Below are 18,579 nucleotides of genomic sequence, written 5' to 3'. Positions count from 1 at the left end.
CACGTTTGTGAGACTTTGTATATTGAGACTTTGTTATATGTTCATTTTAAAGGGGAACTATGCAGGATTTTCTTTTTTTTTTGCATAATTTACCTTAACTGAACAGCTTCAGAGTCATTAGAATGGTGATATGACTTTTTTTCTTTGTCAATGTAACCCACTCAAAAATAGCCTACAAACAGGATTAGGTTATTTCTGGTTTCATATTACATTATATTAATGTATTCTTGATTACTTGTAGTTATATTTTCTTTGCACACCATATTTGTCCAGTAGGTGGCAGTGGTGGCGCTGCATAGTGGGAAAACTGCTACACTGATTTTAAGAGAGAAGAAGAAAATGTGAGTGAGCTGAAGCCATATTTAGATTTTCCACACTGAATGAACAAAGTTAAAAAAAAGCACTTAAGAGCTAGTTAAAAAACGTTTTTCCCACCAAATCTATTTCTAATGAAGGAAAAGCAGAGAAAAAGGGTCGAATTTATGACAAGTTCATTTTCTTGTATTCCTTTTCTCCGGTGAGTGTTTTACATGTGTTCGTCCGTTGTGTTACTAGCAGACATAGCGTGATAGGTGTGTTTACTGAGTCAAGCACGCAAAGTTAGCTCTATTTTTCTGCTGTTAATTCAGTTGTTTAATGCATTGTGTGAAAATGTATTTATGTGTTAAGTTAAAAATAGGAGTTGAACATGAGTTTAATGATTTGAAGTGCTATTCCATGCTATGTTGAAGCTACGTTACTACTTGGTATGCTACTGCTTGAGTTTCATGTGTGTAGTGAAAATAAGAATATAAGCTACTACAATTCATGAATAAGACTTATGTTCCCATATCTGGTAAAGTTATTCAGAGAGAGTAATTGAATATTGCCTTGCCCTGCAGGTTGTTTTTTTTTATGCATGATTTGAGAGAGAACGAGTGTGAGAGAGAGAAAGAGGGAGTTCCATTGGATGTGTTCTTTTTACATTTGCCACTTTTTCGGACATTTTTCAACATTTCTGTCACTTTTTTCAAAGTTCTTTTATCAATTTATTTTTTCCTCAAATGCTATAAAAATGACTAAAACACACAAATGAAATGAAATCAATGAAAGTAGTGAACTGATTATTTATTTAACTTGTTAAGAGCATGGCAGTGAACCATCCACCTTATTTTTTAGGACAATTTGTTTGAAAGAAAACCCAAATTTCTTATATAGAAACCTTTTTGAAAATGGGTCAAATTCGACCCAAGGACAACAGGAGGGTTAAAGTGTGCTGAAAATCAGAAAAGAAAATCTGATATCAGATATAAATGGTCTTTTTTGTCTTTGGCTTCTTCTTTTTTCAGTCTTGGGTGGCGCTAAGCTCCGGACGGAGCCCCGGTGCCTCTGCTAAATAGTCTCAGGAAGGAACTTGTTTTGGTGGAACATGTGGACGTTCAAAAGTCGTTTTAGTCGTGCGACAGAAAACTGGTTGATAGTCTAGCTAGCTGTCAGGATTTACCTGGCAGAGATCTGAGGAGCAGTTAACCATAGTCCTCACAAATCCACCGGATCCATCCCGGAGGTGGAACGTCGTCAATATAGACTCCCAATACTGTGACTTTGATACCGGTTCCTGAGCGATTTTATAAACATCCATTTTAACAAAAAGAAATTACAACATTACAACATTACGGCACAAATCTTTGTATTTATGTTCCAGCTCCGACTACATGAGTCGTCTCTGTGTAACGTAGAGTTTTTCCTGCGTGTCTGTGATTGGCTGTCTAACGTGTAACGTTAGACAGCCAATAACATGCATTATTAGATCTTGGTAGAAGCATGCTGTGTGCTTATTGGCTCACTGATGTTGATGAGATTTACTCCTTTAGGTTTTGAAATTAGGTTTTGAATGATGAGGCATTTATCTATACTAAGGAGGGAAATCGGCCGGTGCCTAGAAAGTATCAAAAGTTTAGTACCCAGCCCTACATGAGACTGTAAGATAACATTGTTTATTAGGGTTCCAAGACATGCATCCTGCGGCACCAGAACGTCAAGGATATACAGTAGACTAACACAGGAGTAGACTCTCACTCTTACAGTGAACACAGAGACACTGAGGGACTGTATGACAATAACCCAAGCCCAAAGCCAAAACCAGGATAGGGTTCAGTGAATGTGGTGTTGAAGGTGTAGAGGTGGATCAGTGTGTCAGCGGATACTCTGTAGAAGGACAGCGTGCCAGCAGGACAGTCCACATACACTGCTACTCTGTTAGAGACAGTGGAGGACGAGGTGATGGGAGTGCTTCTCCTGTTGTGACTGACAGAGTAACCTTCGACATCAGAGCACAACAGACTCCAGGACTGATCATTGCCTCCAAACCTGCAGTGAGCTCTGTTTCCTTTCCTTTTGATTCCTCTGAAACTCACTGATAGAAAAACTCTTCCTCTCCACTCGACCTCCCAGTAACAGCGGCCACTCAGACCGTCTCTACACAGCAGCTGAGGCCAGTAGTCAAACCGCTGTGGATGATCAGAATATGGCTGCCTCTCTCTCACTGCTGTCACCTTCCTGTTGTTGTCAGAGAGTTGGAGGTGTGGGTTTACAGTGTTAATGTCCAGTGTGAGTTCACAGGCATCTGTTGAACACAGCAAAACATAATAGAGCTTAGGGGTTGGGTATTGATTCCTAACCGATGCTTGAAAAACTGAAAAATGACATCAAAGAAAGGCTCTTTTAGTTGTTTTTTTTATGAAAATTATTTAAATTTAACAATATATTAATGTTTTAAAGTACTTAAATGTAAACCTAAGTCACCTAACACACAACTACAATAATTTAACAATAAATAAAAGTTACACTATTAACAAGTAACAACAAAATAAATGTTGAGTTGGTATGCTAACTAAACCAGCTTCAAACTTTAGCAGTTCTTTTTCAGAAAAATTACCATATTTGCCTTCTCTGGCCTAATACGACACCTCTCCTGACTTATGGCATGTCCTGCTTGCCAAATTACGAATCCCCCTATGGCCACACCAAGACCCTCCCTACGAAGCAGCTCGATTGGTTGGGGTTAAGCATTTCACCTCGAGCAGTTAAGGTTAGGATAGCCGATTGGTCAGGGGACAGGACCTGTACAAATGGGGTTACGTTACCTTGCGTTCTCATGGACGCCTGGCCAATAAATGCTGTTGAAGGGCGGGTCTTGGCATGGCCATAGTGGGATTCGTAATATCGCGTCCTGCTTTTATGTCCGTTTTGATGAGCCCAGAGGGAAAATATGACATTTTAAAAGTAGTTTTCTCCATTAGGATTTAGATTATCATTCATAATGTTTAAATCATCCGAGGCAGACTGACCCCGAGCTATGAGGTTGTGAAACGAATGTTTTTGATCCTGAAATCTAGAAGCCTGAAATCTAACTTGCATTGTGAAAAATATGTTTTATTCACGATCTTATGGCAAAAAACGACACCCACAATCCTAAGCGTAACAGCAACATCTCTGATTGGTTCAACTCGCTGTTACCATGGAAACATTTACTGTACCAATAACAGCTGGAGCGAACTTCGACGTTCAAGTCTATAGTAGTTTCTCTACACAATCTTGTATCTTTTGCGTTTTTTTGCCGTTTTTTTTTTGCACCGAATCAAATGTTTTATGTTCACTATTCATCTCTTAGCTGGTTGGCTCGGTTCCAGACTTAAAACTCTTTATATCAAAATTATTTGAAAAGTCAATGAAACAACTGAATGGGGAAAAACACTTCCGTAACCAGAGCCGTTAAAAAAGTGGGCGCTCACTGTTGAGCTATCATCTAATGCCTGGTGCACACTGGAGGATTTTAAAATCTTATGGGGCTTTCACACCTGCCACATTTAGTTTGCTTGAATCACACTTTTAGAGGACAGAAATAGACAGTGCACATCTGTCCTGTAGGGTTACATTGCAGCATGGTTCGCGGCTGCCGGTTAAATTGTTCTCCTTCAATACTGGACCAACTACAAAGATTAGTCAAATAGACACCAATGCATGGGAAAATAGGTTTTTCCAGGTAGAAAAATACTGAAATTTCCCTTTAAGTTGATGTCTGTAAACCCTTCATTTGCCAGAGAATCTGCTTAAACCAGCCTTGAATCATGGAGACCCCCGTGATTGTCGAGATAGGTAAAAAAGAGTCAAAAACTGCTTTTATCCTCTTGTGTGGGGCCAGGATTATACGCATTATGGGTTTATTTGTTGCTTTTTTAAACAACTGACTGTTAAATAGATCAAAACTTCACAATGACTCGTCTTTTAAACTGTGAATTAAATGCAGATACACAGGTTTTAATTTAAACTACTTTAACATGTGCTACTTTGTTTTCATGAATCAAAGTGAACACACACACTCACACTTCCTCAGACCAGGTTTCAGCCTCTGCTCTCCACCATGTTCCAGCCTGGAGGAACAAACAAAGTCAGAATGAACCTTCAGAAGCTTCATCAATCAATCATCTTTATTAACCATCACTTCAGATTCTAGGACAGGCCACACTCTGTGTAAAAAGGATCTCAGATATCTGCAGCTCGTTCGGAATGTAATCATTTATGAACGCAGAATCAACATTTTGTTCGGAAGTGTTTTGGTTTACGTTCATAGTCTGTTTGTAGTCCCAGTAGTATTGACCAATAATGTTTGAGTGTGCTTTGGTTGCATGCAGGCAAACAGTCTGTCTGCAGAGTAAAAGAGAATTGGCTGGAATGCAATCTTGGAACTCCGTCGGCTAACGTTTGACCAATTTAGCTTTTATTAGCTTTTCTTTTTTTTAAATGTGTATCTGCATTAATGCATACATCTGTTTTGAGAAATTAGCCAAAATATCATCTGGACCTAAAATAAGAAGTAACACACAAAGTTTTAAAACATTATTTTGTCGGCAAAGCTTGACCGGGCAAAGCTGGACCGGGCAAAATACAAGTCTGTGTGCAGACCTCCAAAGAGAAACATCTTCACAATGCTCTTACCTTCGGGACTGAAATGGCGTGATTTAATAATAAGTAATAATAATAACTTAATTATAGCACATATTGTTATGGATGGGACCCCACTTATGTTAAAACCTTCAAAGCTTCAGGGAGAATGTGTGTCATAGGCGTAATATAAGTTAAGAAGCAAGTCTCGGCAGGGACAGGGACTCTCAGCCATCAGTTACTGTCTTCACTGTTAGCAGCAGTGCTGCTGGTGCACAATGTGAACCAACAGTCCTCCGTTCATCAGCGTAACAGAGAAACAGCGTGTGAGGTCTTGCTGTCTATTCATACCTGAGAGTGTCCAGTCTCCAGTGTGGATCCTCCAGTCCAGCTGACAGCAGCTTCACTCCTGAGTTTCCTGGATGATTGTAGCTCAAGTCCAGCTCCCTCAGATGGGAGGGGTTGGAGCTCAGAGCTGAGGCCAGAGCAGTACAGCCTTCCTCTGTGATCAGACAGCCAGACAGTCTGGACATACAAACACACACACACACACACACACACACACACACACACACACACATATATAATTTATTTTTGTATATCATGGATGTCCTTTTCCTTGTAAGTGAATAACACAAGAACGCATCATAAAGATTATCATTACCGAGGTTTTTATAAAGAATTAAATAAAAATTCTCAAAAACATTAATTTTCTTGCAGAAAGTTGTTACCTCAGTTTTTCTGAGTAAAGTCTACACTAAAGCTGATTAATCAATTAGTTATCAACTATTTAATTAATCAAACTTTTTGATGATCGTTTTATCAGTTTTCTCGTTACAAATGTTATGAGAAAAAGTAAATCTTCTCTGATTCCAGCTTGTTAAATGTGAATATTTTCTAGTTTTGTCTCTCCTCTGTGAAAGTAAACTGAATATCTTTGAGTTTTTTACAAAACAAGACATTTCAGGACGTCATCCTGGGTTTTGGGAAGCATTGTTCAACATTTCTCACGAATTTCTGACATGGACCAGATAACTAATCCATTTATCCAGAAAATAATCAACAAATTAATCAACAATAAAAATAATTGTTGGGGGGTCCACAGTGACATCAATCTGTACGTCCAGTACAATTGGCCTGACCTGAGAGTCTCCAGTGTACATTGTTGACTCTCCAGTCCTGCAGAGAGCAGCGTTAATCCCGAGTCCTGCAGGTCGTTGTTACTCAGGTCCAGCTCTCTCAGACTAGAGGACTCAGAGCTGAGAACTGATGACAGATCCTGACAGCATTTCTTTGTGAGCCTGGTTTGACTCAACCTAAAATATAAATAAGTAAAACATATTTGCCTTTTCTTGGTAATGAAATGCAGAAATAGATCATGAAATATTTGAGGCACAGTACAGACATCAGAGTCAGATCGAACCTCAGAGTCTCCAGCGTGCATTGTTGACTCTCCAGTCCAGCAGAAAGCAGCTTTACTCCGGAGTCATGCAGATCGTTGTTACTCAGGTCCAGCTCTCTCAGACTAGAGGACTCAAAGCTGAGAACTGATGACAGATGTTCACAGCTTCTATCTGACAGATTACAGCCACTCAGCCTAAAGACGAGTAAGTGATGAAGAAACTCAGATAGTTTCTATTGTCTACAATGTTAAAAAAAGCTTATCATTAATAGAATATATAATAATAATGTTTATTAATATAACATTGTTACAAATCTGAGTTGCCCTTATGGAGAAGGCTCGATTACCTCTAGTTTTGAGCTTTGACCTTAAAACCAATTAGAAGCCCCCACAGGATCTACAACTGCAAACAGGCTTGTATGGAGTCAGCATTTCTTTGATATAGTTGGGGGCCAGACCCTGACGAGCCTTAAAAGTGATCAGTTAAATCTTAAAAATCAATTTTAAAACAGACAAGTAGCCAGTGAAGTGAAGCTAGGATAGGAGTTATGAAATGTCTGTCAAAACCAGTAAGAAGCCTGGTGAGACTTTTACTTATTTCCATTAATGAGTTACTAAGCGGTCTTCGAGGATCTGCCTCTTAATTCCAGCTTTCTCAGACTGGAGGACTGGGAGTCCTTAAAGAATGTGTCTATGAAGCAGACAACTTTTGATTTTTTGGCTGCAATGAGTTACTGTTTTGTGCAGATTTTATCAGCACAAGCTAGCTAGCGCAAGATAATGCTCATACTAAAACGGTAGTTTGGTTGTAAATTCGATCTCTATGTGTGTTTTTAAATGCTTCCTGCTTCTTCATTTTCAAAAGAGAACTTTCTAAAATGGGCAAACATGTTGCTTAACTAAAGCACCACAATATAATCTGACCTGAGAGTCTCCAGTGTACAGTGTGGTCTCTCCAGTCCAGCAAAGATCAATTCCACTCCTGAGTCCTGCAGGTCATTGTTACTCAGGTCCAGCTCTTTCAGACAAGATGACTGGGAGCTGAGAACTGATGAGAGATCCTGACAGCATTTCTTTGTGAGCCTGGTTTGACTCAACCTGAAATAGAAAGAAGTACATAGAAAGAAGTAAAAATGATTTTACTTGTTATGCTTTAAAACTGGAGTGCCGGCATTTTACATATAAATAAATATCATGAATGCCCGTTACATTCAAGCCTTTACCAAACGAGTTCACACAATGCTGATAAAGCCTATCGCTGCCAGGGAATGCTCTCTGTATTTTGGATTATACCAGTGTTTTGGTGTCTAGTGTCTGTTTCCCGCACTGTTGCACTGGTAGTGATTTGTTTTATGTCAACCAGCCAGAGCTGAAGGAGGCAGAGAGGGTGGAGAGACCATAGTGATGGAGCAGCAGCTAGGTGATTTCTCTAGATTTCTCCCAAAAAATTCAGCATTCAGAGGAAGCATTAAAATAAAACAAAAAAGCTATCAACAGCAATATTTAACATAGATCACCACTAGTGTAGCCTTTCCGCGTTTGAGAGCGCTATAGGAAGAGAAGGGGCTCAAATCAAACATGGATGTTGCGCAATTGCTCTTAGACAGTTTGGAATTTGTAAAATACTGTTGCTCCATCACTTGGCCTTTTCAATCCTTCTGTTATTATTTGCACAGGAATACTTGAAGAGAGCGCACCTGGGGGTGCGGGAGAAATGGCAGGCTCACCAGCAGGGATACATCAAAAACATGTGTCAACCATGGTTGTTAAAATTACTAGACAAACGTTCTGCACAGCAGGTTTAACATACCAGATATGTTCAGTGTCAGTGAACAGGGTTCATTGTATTTATCAAGTACTCAATCACGATAAAGTCTGATGCTCGGGTGTGTAGAAAGTGTCCATCAGTGTGGGGATCTTACTAGTTTAAAAAGGTTAAAGGAATCTGAGGCACTGGAGAGGGTACTGTTTAAAAGCATTTAATATATTCCTGGCTAAAAAGTCAATCAAACATGAACGTTTTACATTACGAAACTTGTTTTTAAGGCTTTTTGTATGATGTAAAGTGCAGCATATGGTCATCAAAAACACAATAGAAACCAAATAAATATGTTTAATATATACTATAACACTATGCACATATAGTGTAACTAAACTTAACCCCATATAATATATAAACTGCATGTATATATATACAGTACAGGCCAAACGTTTGGACACACCTTCTCATTCAATGTGTTTCCTTTTTATTTTCATGACTATTTACATTGTAGATTCTCCCTGAAGGCATCAAAACTATGAATGAACACATATGGAATTATGTACTTAACAAAAAAGTGTGAAATAACTGAAAACATGTCTTGTATTTTAAGATTCCTCAAAGTAGCCACCCTTTGCTTTTTTATTAATATGGGAAACAATTCCACTAATTAACCCTGACAAAGCACACCTGTGAAGTGAAAACCATTTCAGGTGACTACCTCATGAAGCCCATTGAGAGAACACCAAGGGTTTGCAGAGTTATCAAAAAAAGCAAAGGGTGGCTACTTTGAAGAATCTAAAATATAAGACATGTTTTCAGTTATTTCACACTTTTTTGTTAAGTACATAATTCCATATGTGTTCATTCATAGTTTTGATGCCTTCAGTGAGAATCTATAATGTAAATAGTCATGAAAGTAAAGAAACACATTGAATGAGGTGTGTCCAAACTTTTGGCCTGTACTATATATATATATATATATATATATATATATATATATATATATATATATATATATATATATATGTATATATGTATATGTGTGTATAGTATAGCATTACAATGTGATCCGACCTGAGAGTTTCCAGTGTACAGTGTGGAGTCTGCAGTCCAGTCGATAGCTGCTTCACTCCTGAATCCTTCAGGTTGTTGTTACTCAGGTCCAGCTCACTCAGACTAGAGGACTGGGAGCTGAGAACTGAGGACAGAACTTCACAGCTTCTCTCTGACAGCTTACAACCACTCAGCCTGAAGAAGAGTTAGTGATAAAGACAAAAACTGATACTATTATCTCTAATGTTAGAAATACATTCTATGTCTGACCTCTCTAAGTTGATGAGTTGAATTATCATGCATTACTGGAAACTAACATCATTTTAAACATTTAAAAAAAACCACATCTCTACTCTCCAGAGAAATCCTCTCCGGGAACCATCATCTTATTATGGTAGAAAGGTTTGCATTTCCCTATGAACATAAGGCCTTTGTTGTCTGAAGCCTGGTGCTCTTGATAGGGTCTCCCATGGCAAGGTGGTAGGGTTTTCCGCTGACCCTGGCCGGGCACAGCCCGAATAAGTGACTTGGCATCCCCCTCTACCTTTACGACAACACGGGTGGCACAACGTACCAGCTCTTTACTCTCACAAGAATCCTGGAGGTGGCCTGGGAGTATGTCCATAAGTAACTTGGGTTCTTGTTCGCAAGTGAGGGGACAATCGAGTGGGAGAGAGGCCGCAGAATCAGAGGAGCGGGTGCAGTATTGCATTTGTTTTACCCCACCATTGTTTACAAAAACATTCAATAGTTGAGAACAACCCAACACATGTGACACAGTAAGTATCTGCAGTTATCTGTGTACTTACAGAGCTTTGTTGGAGGCTTTGACCACTGGCAGCAGCCTCAGAAGAGCCTCCTCTGAAGCAGAGTATTTCTTCAGGTCAAACACATCCAGGTCGATTTCTGATGACAGTAAGATGAAGACCAGAGCTGACCACTGAGCAGGAGACAATTTATCTGTGGAGAGACTTCCTGAACTTATGTACTGTTGGATTTCCTCCACTAGAGAATGATCATTCAGTTCATTCAGACAGTGGAACAGATTGATGCTTTTCTCTGGAGACAGATTCTCACTGATCTTCATCTTGATGTACTCAACTGTATCCTGATTGGTCTCTGAGCTTCTTTTCTTTTTCAGTAGGTCTCGTAGGTATTTCTGATTGGTTTCCAGGGAAAGACCCAGGAGGAAGCGGAGGAATAGGTCCAGGTGTCCATTTAGGCTCTGCAAGGCCTTGTCAATAGCAAACCTGTGGACATCGGTCATAGATGTTCTGCAGAAAACCATTCGCATATGGTCGACAGTTGTTTGCCCTGGCTCAGACATCACATTCTTGTTTCTATTAATGACTGCCCTCTCTACATGAAGAGCAGCCAGAAACTCCTGGACACTCAGATGGACAAAGCAAAACATCTTGTCTTCCTCATTCTTCCTCCCACGCTCCTCTTTAAAGATCTCTGTGAACACTCCTGAGTACACAGACGCTCCACTGATGTCAATGCCACTCTCTTTGAGATCTTTCTCGTAGAAGATCAGGTTTCCCTTTTCCAATTGATGGTAAGCCAGTTTTGCTAATGACTTAATGTACTCAATGCACTTTTTTTGGTCATACTTCTTTTTTGTCTGATGAATCTGAAACACCAGGAATTCTGCATACATCTCGGTCAGGGTCTTGGGCAGCTCTCCTCCCTCTCTGGTCTTCGTCACTTCCTCCAGAACTGTAGCAGTGATCCAGCAGAAGACTGGGATGTGACACATTATGTGGAGGCTTCGTGATGTCTTGATGTGGGAGATGATTCTGCTGGCCTGCTCCTCATTTCTGAACCTCTTCTTAAAGTATTCCTCCTTCTGTGGGTCAGTGAACCCTCTTACCTCTGTCATGATGTCAACAAAATCAGAATGGATCTGATTGGCTGCTGCTGGTCGTGTGGTTATCCAGAGGCGAGCAGAGGGCAGCAGTTTCTTCTTGATGAGGTTCGTCAGCAGCACATCCACTGAGGTTGGCGTTGTCACATCGAATTTACTTGCTTGGTTTTTGGTGGAGCAGTCCAGATCAAGGCGGCTCTCATCCAGTCCATCCAAAACAAACAGAATTTTGAATTTGCTCTTGTCATAGTTGGTGTTTCCTGATGACTGCAAAGCTGTAAAGATGTGATTGAGAGCTTCTTCCTTGATGTCTCTGGTCTCTGTGATACATTCATGAATAAGCTCTGTTAAACACAACTTTTCCCCCTTCTTTAAATTCAGCTGGCGGAAGGTGAACGGGAAAATGAGATGCACATCTTGATTAGCTTTTTGTTCAGCCCAGTCTAACACAAACTTGCGCACAAGAAATGTTTTGCCAATTCCTGCGATTCCATTGGTCAGCACTGTTCTTATGGGTTTATATCTTCCAGAGGGGGGTTTGAACATGTCACAAGCTTTAATTGGTTTCTCTGTTCCTGCTGGCTTCACCGCCTTAATCTGCCAGACCTCATGCTGTGTATTAATGTGTACGTCACCCCCAGCAGTGATGTATACATCTGTGAAGATATCATCTAGACGTTGCTCATCCTTCTTCTGTGCCCACCCCTCTTGTGCACACATGAACCTATCCTGATTGTGTGATTGAAGCAAGTCTTTGTAATATGAAATGTATTGTGGCTCTGGTACTGGAACAATCTCATCTGTGTGACAAAAATAGAAAAAAACTATTATGCTGCATGTGTACATATTATGTTTATACATTCATGCACCCCAGCTTTACAACATTTACGACAGGGAGCAGCTCAGTACAAACACAGCCCTTGACTGGTGACAACTGAGCAGCTACTGGTAATGGTAATGTAATTCTAGAAATACAAATTATTAACTTAAATCAATGCCTTTGTGTTTTCCAAATGTACATCAGAAGTTACCTCTGCAGGAATGGACACCTTAACGTGTGTCTCAGTGATTCTGGGAGCTGTATTGTCGGGACCATAGCCCCGGTAGGCAAAAAAAAATCGTCCTGGGGGAGAGGCTGGACTATGAGTGATTCTCAAAGACCTGGATGATTTACGTTTGGGTGGATTGTGTGACTTCACCTGGACAGGGAAACGAGAGATCCCTCCTGGAGGCAGACCTAGACGGGCTTTTGCCCATGGGGCTTGGTCGGGCACAGCTCAAAGAAACAACATGGTGCTTGGACCTCCACCATCCTGTGAACCCACCACCCCCAGGAGTGTTCATCAGGGTCGGGTGCAGTGTGAGCAGGGCAGCAGGCAGGGTCTGGGGTCTGGATGTGCCATTTGCCAGCAATTCAGACTAGCTTTAGCGACATGGAATCTAATCTCTCTGGTAAGGAAGGTGCCTGAGCTGAAGAGTGAGCAGTTCCAACTAGATATAGTTGGACTAAACTTTTCTGGAGTTTCCAAGGATGAGAGGCACCTGGCGGGTGTGGGGATAGAGGGTTGCCTCAATGCGGCTGCAAGTCGCAAGGTAAAAGGCTCTTACTGTTGTTTGTGCTTGTATGCCAAACAGCAGTTTGGAGTAGTTTGGAGTATGTGGGTGGAATCCTGGAATGGACACCACCTGGGGACTCCATAGTTCTACACTGACATTTTTGTTCCCAAATGGGCAACAATGGAGAAACCTGGAGGGGGTGATGCGGAGGAAAGGCCTGAGTGTTTTTTGTTGTTGTAAAGTTAGTCATGGATAGTTAATAACAAACACCATGTTTGACCATAAGCATGTTCATAAGTGTAGGTGGTACCAGAACACCCTAGGCCTAAGATCGATGATTGACTTTGTGGTCTTATCATCTGATCTGCGGCTTATCCAACTATCGGGGTAATACACACTATTCAGCCTCCCTGGGAAAGCCTGTGCTAGTGTGCTGTAAAGGAGGCTCTGAGGAACAATGCAGGTTCCGTCCGGGCCATGGAGCAGTGGACCAGCTCTTCACCCTGAGACTATTTGAGGGGGCTTGGGAATTTGCCTATCCTGTATTTATGTGCTGTGTGGCTGTTAGCAAGTGCCAGTCCTTATATGACCACAGTAAGAGTTGTGTTTGTATCCTTCACAGTACGTCAAGCACATTTTCAGTGGGTGTTGGCCTCTGCAAGGGCTGTATTTTGTCACAGATCCTCTTTTTGATTTCCATGGACAGGATTTTAAGGTGCAGCTGGGGGGAGAAGAGTGTCTGGTTTAGGGCCATCAGAATTACTTCTCTGCTATTGGCGGATTATGTAGTTCTGTTGGTACAGTGTCTGCATTAAAGCAGGCATTATACCGGACCCAGGCGTAGCCTTTTCAAATTTACCAGTCCATCTACGTTCCAACCCTCACCTATGGTTATGAGCTTTGGGTAGTGACAAAACAAAATTGTCGATACAAACAGCCAAAATGAGTTTCCTCGGTAAGGTAGCTTGGCTCAGCTTTAGAGATGGGTTAAGAAGCTCGGACATCTGAATGGAGCTTGGAGTAGAGCTGCTGCTTCATCATGTTGAAAGGAGCCAGTTGAGGTGGTTTGGGCATCTAGTAATAATGCCTTTTGGGCGCCTCCCAAGTCTTCCAGCCCTATCCAGCTGGAAGAAGACCACAGGGTTGACCCAGAACACACTGGAGGGATTATATATCTTATCTGACCTAGGAAGGCCTTGGGATCGCCCAAGAGGAGCTAAAAATCGTAGCTGGGGAGATGGACGTCTGGGCTACCTTACATGAGCTATTGACAAGAACCCAGATCACGCTGATGACAATGGATGGATGGATGGCCAGACATATGAAGTTAGAACTGAGCTTACTCATGCAGCTGCATGAGTGAGTGTTTGTTGCAGATCTGATGCTTCTGACTAAACCCCACGAAGGCACAAATGAATATTAAGACTGTTTAATAGCTTCTAGGCCCTTTTTTGTTGTTGAGGGAACTGAATTTAACACCGTTTGATCTTTAGATACTTGGTGCTGCTTCAATGTCATCTCAGCAAGATATCCTGTCTTTGCTTTCACTCTGTTATATTGGAGGAATGATGTCTCACACAGAAAGCAAAACTTACTTGGATTTAATTCATTCAAACTTAAAAACGATGGCGTTATATATGTGCCTCATTCCTGAGCGAGTAATTGTATGTTTTGAGCACAGAGAACTATATTTTGCAAGCACATTACATTGCATTTTGAACAGAAATTAACACTCGCAACTGCACGCTCAACTCTTGACACACTCGGTCAGATTTTCAAAGCATTACAAGTGTGCCACAAACCTAACCAATCAGTGAATCAAAAGGTCAATTCTGATTGGTTGTTCGTCTCCAATTAGATCGCAAGTAGCAGGAAACATATCTACAGGGAAACAGTCTTTGACACAACACCTGCAGTGATCCCCCCAGAGTATCTCTAATGCAGCCATTGGGTAATTGAAAAGATTGTGGAGCAGCTTACCTAATCAAAATAATAATTGAAATTATGATTGATTTAAAACAATATATCAGCTAAAACAGCTTAACACATATGTATAAACTATAGCAATGTAATCAATGTTAAACATAAATAGCTAAAAGTGGCTTACTGACTTAGCTAACAGTTGAAATGATTAGCTAAAGGTAATGGATGACTGTTGAAACATTAACCACACTTCAACTAGAAGGCCTAGCTAGCAGGATTTCTGACCAAATCAAACTAATGTTTACAGTTCAATTGCATAAAAATGTAAGAATATTCACATTAATATGATAAATAGTGTGAACATATTGGGAATTGTTAGGGGGTAGTATGTCAGTTTATATTACAGGGCTGTGGGGGAACCTCAGACCAGAAAGGTTGGAGAGCAGTGATCTACAGTATTTTATATTATTGACAGACCGGTATATTACAGACATCTCTTAATAGTTGTGTTAATCACAATACCGTTGTTTGAATTACATATGTCTGTGTGTGACTAACGTCATCCTTCACAAGCAATCTAACAGTAGCCCAGTATGGATAAAGTCTATGCATCCAACATATGCACCCGAAAACACCTAAAATGTCACATTACAGCCACTTAACTTAAGAAAACTTTTTTGCACACCTCTTTGGTCGGGCAGGTGCGTAAGATATGATCAAAGGTCAATTTCATCAGGTCTGGGACCGAAACGTTGTATTTTTCTAAATAGATTATTGCTTGCGTAATGGTCAGTGTGCGGGATCTCCTCTCAACAATACAGCTACTTGTAAGAAGTTTGTAATACTGGTTACATAGATAGTTATCATGTTTTATTTACCTTAATTCTGTTTGCCAAGGCTATATTGTATTGGCTTGCAAAGTAGCTATACGTTGCTAACCCTAACGTTAGCTAATTTATATAAAAAAGCAGTAGCTAACTAACGTTACTGCCAAGATATGGTTTCATTTTAAGACAGTGTAAACACATGACAACACTTGACGAGTCTTACAACACCTCTGTGGTCTCCAGTGAAACCATATCTTGGCAGTAGTTAGCTAACGTTTCTGCTTTTTGAGATAAATAAGCGTTAGCAACGGATAGCTCCTTCGCAAGCTAATATATCAACAGAATTCAGGTTAAAAAAACACGGTAATATAACCAAAGTATTAAAAACTATTTACATGTGGCTATAGTGTGACAGGCCTACTGCTGTTCTGTCTCGCATTGCGAGACCTAACTTGGCTAGTTACAGTGCTGCGAGGCCTGTTCAAATGACATGTTGGCTGCAGTATGTGAGCTAAATTGCTTGTGAAGGATGAGTCAAACTAACGTTAGTCACACAAGGAGATATGAGTCAAACAAAACAACGGCATTATAGTACACACAAATATTAAGACATTTCTGTGATATAAGTCAATAATAAAAAATACTGACCGAAATGTGTTTTAATCCAGTAACATTAGTTGAACACCTCCACTGTAGTTGTAGGTGTTGACTGAAAAAGATCCTCCTATATTTTTGTTTCCTGCTACTTGCAATCTAATTGGAGATGAACAGCCAATCAGAATTGACCTTTAAGTCTCCGATTGGTTGGTTTTGTGGAACACTTGTAAGGCTGTGAAAATCTGAGCGAGGATGTCTAGAGTTGAGCGCGCAGAGTGAAGAGGTTGAGAGCAAGGGAGACATGACCGGAGCGCAGCAGCGTCTACCTGCGAGCAGAGAAAGACATGCAAATACATTTATTGTGCACAAAATAGGTTTTTGTTTACTCAAACTAAATTATTTTTTTGCAAGTGTTAATTTCTGTTCAAAATGCAATGTAATGTGCTTGCAAAATGTAATTCTCTGTGCTCAAAACATACAATTACTCACTCAGGAATGTGAATCACACCATGAAAAAATTACCATTTTTCTCTTAGTGCTTCCATACATACCAGAGAATACAGCAGCTTTACATTCGCTCTGAGAGGAAGTCGTTCTGTTTTCTGAAGTCTCTCCAATATCATTTACGTCCAATGAAACTGTGTGAATATGCATTGTAAAATTTTAATTAACATTGATAAATTACTGTCATGAAATGCAACAGCCCTTACCCAAAAAGGAGTTCCTGTTAAAACTTAAAATTTACTGATATGCAAATACGCCTCACAGTCTGTCAAAAATCTTTAATTTGTGATCAATGCACCTTCACCTTTATTAGTCATGTACACATGATTTTTTTAATGGCAGGGATCCCACACACAGTTATCAATTTCTCTTCAATGACCACTGAAAAGCAAAGAAAACAGGTTCCGTCCTCCTACAGCCGCAATGGATGCACCTGATTAAACGAATGCTTTCCTCGTAGGCTGTCTGTTCCCGGATTTCAAAACAGACTAACATGGCGGCTTGTTTGGAAACTTTCTCTTAGTTTCCGTTAAAATACTTCACCAAAATGTGTTTCTGAAAACATTTTAGACACGTATATAAGCTGTAGCTGTGGTCTGAGGAAACTTTGCTGTGTGAACTGATTATTTTGTAGAAATATGTAGAGTATTAAACAATTTGTTGAACAATTGTGTGAGAGAATTAAAAGAAATTGGTAAGGAAGTTAGAGTTGTGTTATTATATTTAAGGTTTTGTTTAAAAAATTATATAAATATTTATTTATTAATCCTTTGCCCTTAATTTCACTTGAGCTTAATTTCACTTTTTGCCTTAAAATCCCTTTTTTTAAAGTGTGACTTACCTTCTGGTCCTGAGCTGGTGTCTGGCAGACTCTGCACCAGATCATTCCTGTTGATCTCCTCTAAAACCTTCTTGGTCACCTTCAGAGCTCCATGAAGATGAAAGGTTTTAACCATCACATCCACTGTGTCCTGCCTTTCTGCGTTCTCCAGCTTGGACACTTTGATGCTTTGGAAGCATTCCAGGATGTCTTGCTGCTGCAGATACCATTTGAATTTCTTAAATTCATCTTCTCTTAAATCCTCCAGAGTGTTGAAAAGGTCCACTGCCGTCATCGGGTCTTCCTGCTTAAATTGGAAAGTTCTGTCAAACTGAAGGAAAACTGTAAAACAAATGTATCAGAGCAGCAACAGGAGTTTTGATTGGCCGACACAGGAGCTGTGTTGGTGTGATTTATGTGCAGAGTCTGGTAAGTTCATGGCTAATCTTGTTCTGTATGTTTTTTTATTTGCGAGGGCTGGTGGTGTTCTGTCATGGTACTGGGCTGAAATCATAGTCTAAATATATCATAGATACTTCTTTTGAACTCACAGACCACTCTTTTTTTCTTGCAGCTCACCGCTCTCTACATTCATGCCATCCAGGCACTTGTAGAGTGCAGTCTGGTTATTATGACATAATTATGTTATGACTCAGACAGCGGCACATTTCTAAAAAAAAAAAAAAAAAACGTCACCTCGTACACTTCTGTCACAGGGCTTAGAGGATGCGACTGCGAGTAGAAACTAGCTTTAAAAATAGATAATAATAACCGCAAAAATAGTGCTAAAAAGGTGACAAGTAGTCCATTAAAACCAGCAGCAGCCATTAGTCAGCCATATATATATATATATATATATACTATACCGGTCTAAGGCATGAAACTCCAGGGCTGAAAATGTGTCCCACTCCGGCCCTGGCACCAGTCAATGTGCTGCTGATAGTAATAAATATGTGTAATACATCAAAATTGCCTTACTATTCCTAGCTATAATAGTTCATACCATCAACCTGGTTAAAAGGCACCACAATACAGGAAAGGACATCTCTGTTAAAAATTATCTGGTGGATGCAAATTTGTGTTTCCTAAGATGGCGAAGGCATGTCCCGCCCTATTCTGCCTCTGATTGGCTTACCCTGGTATTACAACCCAGTCTCACGTCAGTTCGTGATGGCATTACAAAATTAAATCTATTAGAACGTGATACCATTACGTTATTGTGAAGATTTACGTGTTGGGGTCACGTTTTTTATACTAATGTATTTCAATGAGAAGCATCTTACCTAATCACAGCATGAATCTTTCTGCCACTCGGCTGCAGCAGAGAAGCTGGAAACAGCTTTG

The 18,579-nt window shown here is 40.2% G+C and overlaps 1 protein-coding gene across 1 annotated transcript; it reads right to left on the bottom strand.

Moving 5' to 3' along the window:
• Positions 1-1,806: 1,806 nt before the first annotated feature.
• On the bottom strand, positions 1,807-18,164 carry LOC114571934 (NACHT, LRR and PYD domains-containing protein 3). The gene is made up of 11 exons (XM_028603244.1): positions 18,102-18,164; positions 17,257-17,542; positions 16,463-16,549; positions 10,102-11,807; positions 9,162-9,256; positions 7,250-7,423; positions 6,347-6,520; positions 6,066-6,239; positions 5,275-5,448; positions 4,366-4,412; positions 1,807-2,605 (listed from the first exon to the last, which is right to left on the bottom strand). The coding sequence occupies exons 2-11, from the start codon at positions 17,528-17,530 to the stop codon at positions 2,061-2,063; spliced, it is 3,450 nt and encodes a 1,149-aa protein (XP_028459045.1). The 5' UTR covers positions 17,531-17,542; positions 18,102-18,164; the 3' UTR covers positions 1,807-2,060.
• Positions 18,165-18,579: the final 415 nt, after the last annotated feature.

This window comes from Perca flavescens, chromosome 2, assembly GCF_004354835.1.
Source record: "Perca flavescens isolate YP-PL-M2 chromosome 2, PFLA_1.0, whole genome shotgun sequence".
NCBI classification, from domain to species: Eukaryota; Metazoa; Chordata; class Actinopteri; order Perciformes; family Percidae; genus Perca; species Perca flavescens.
This window is presented reverse-complemented; position numbering and strand designations above follow the sequence as displayed.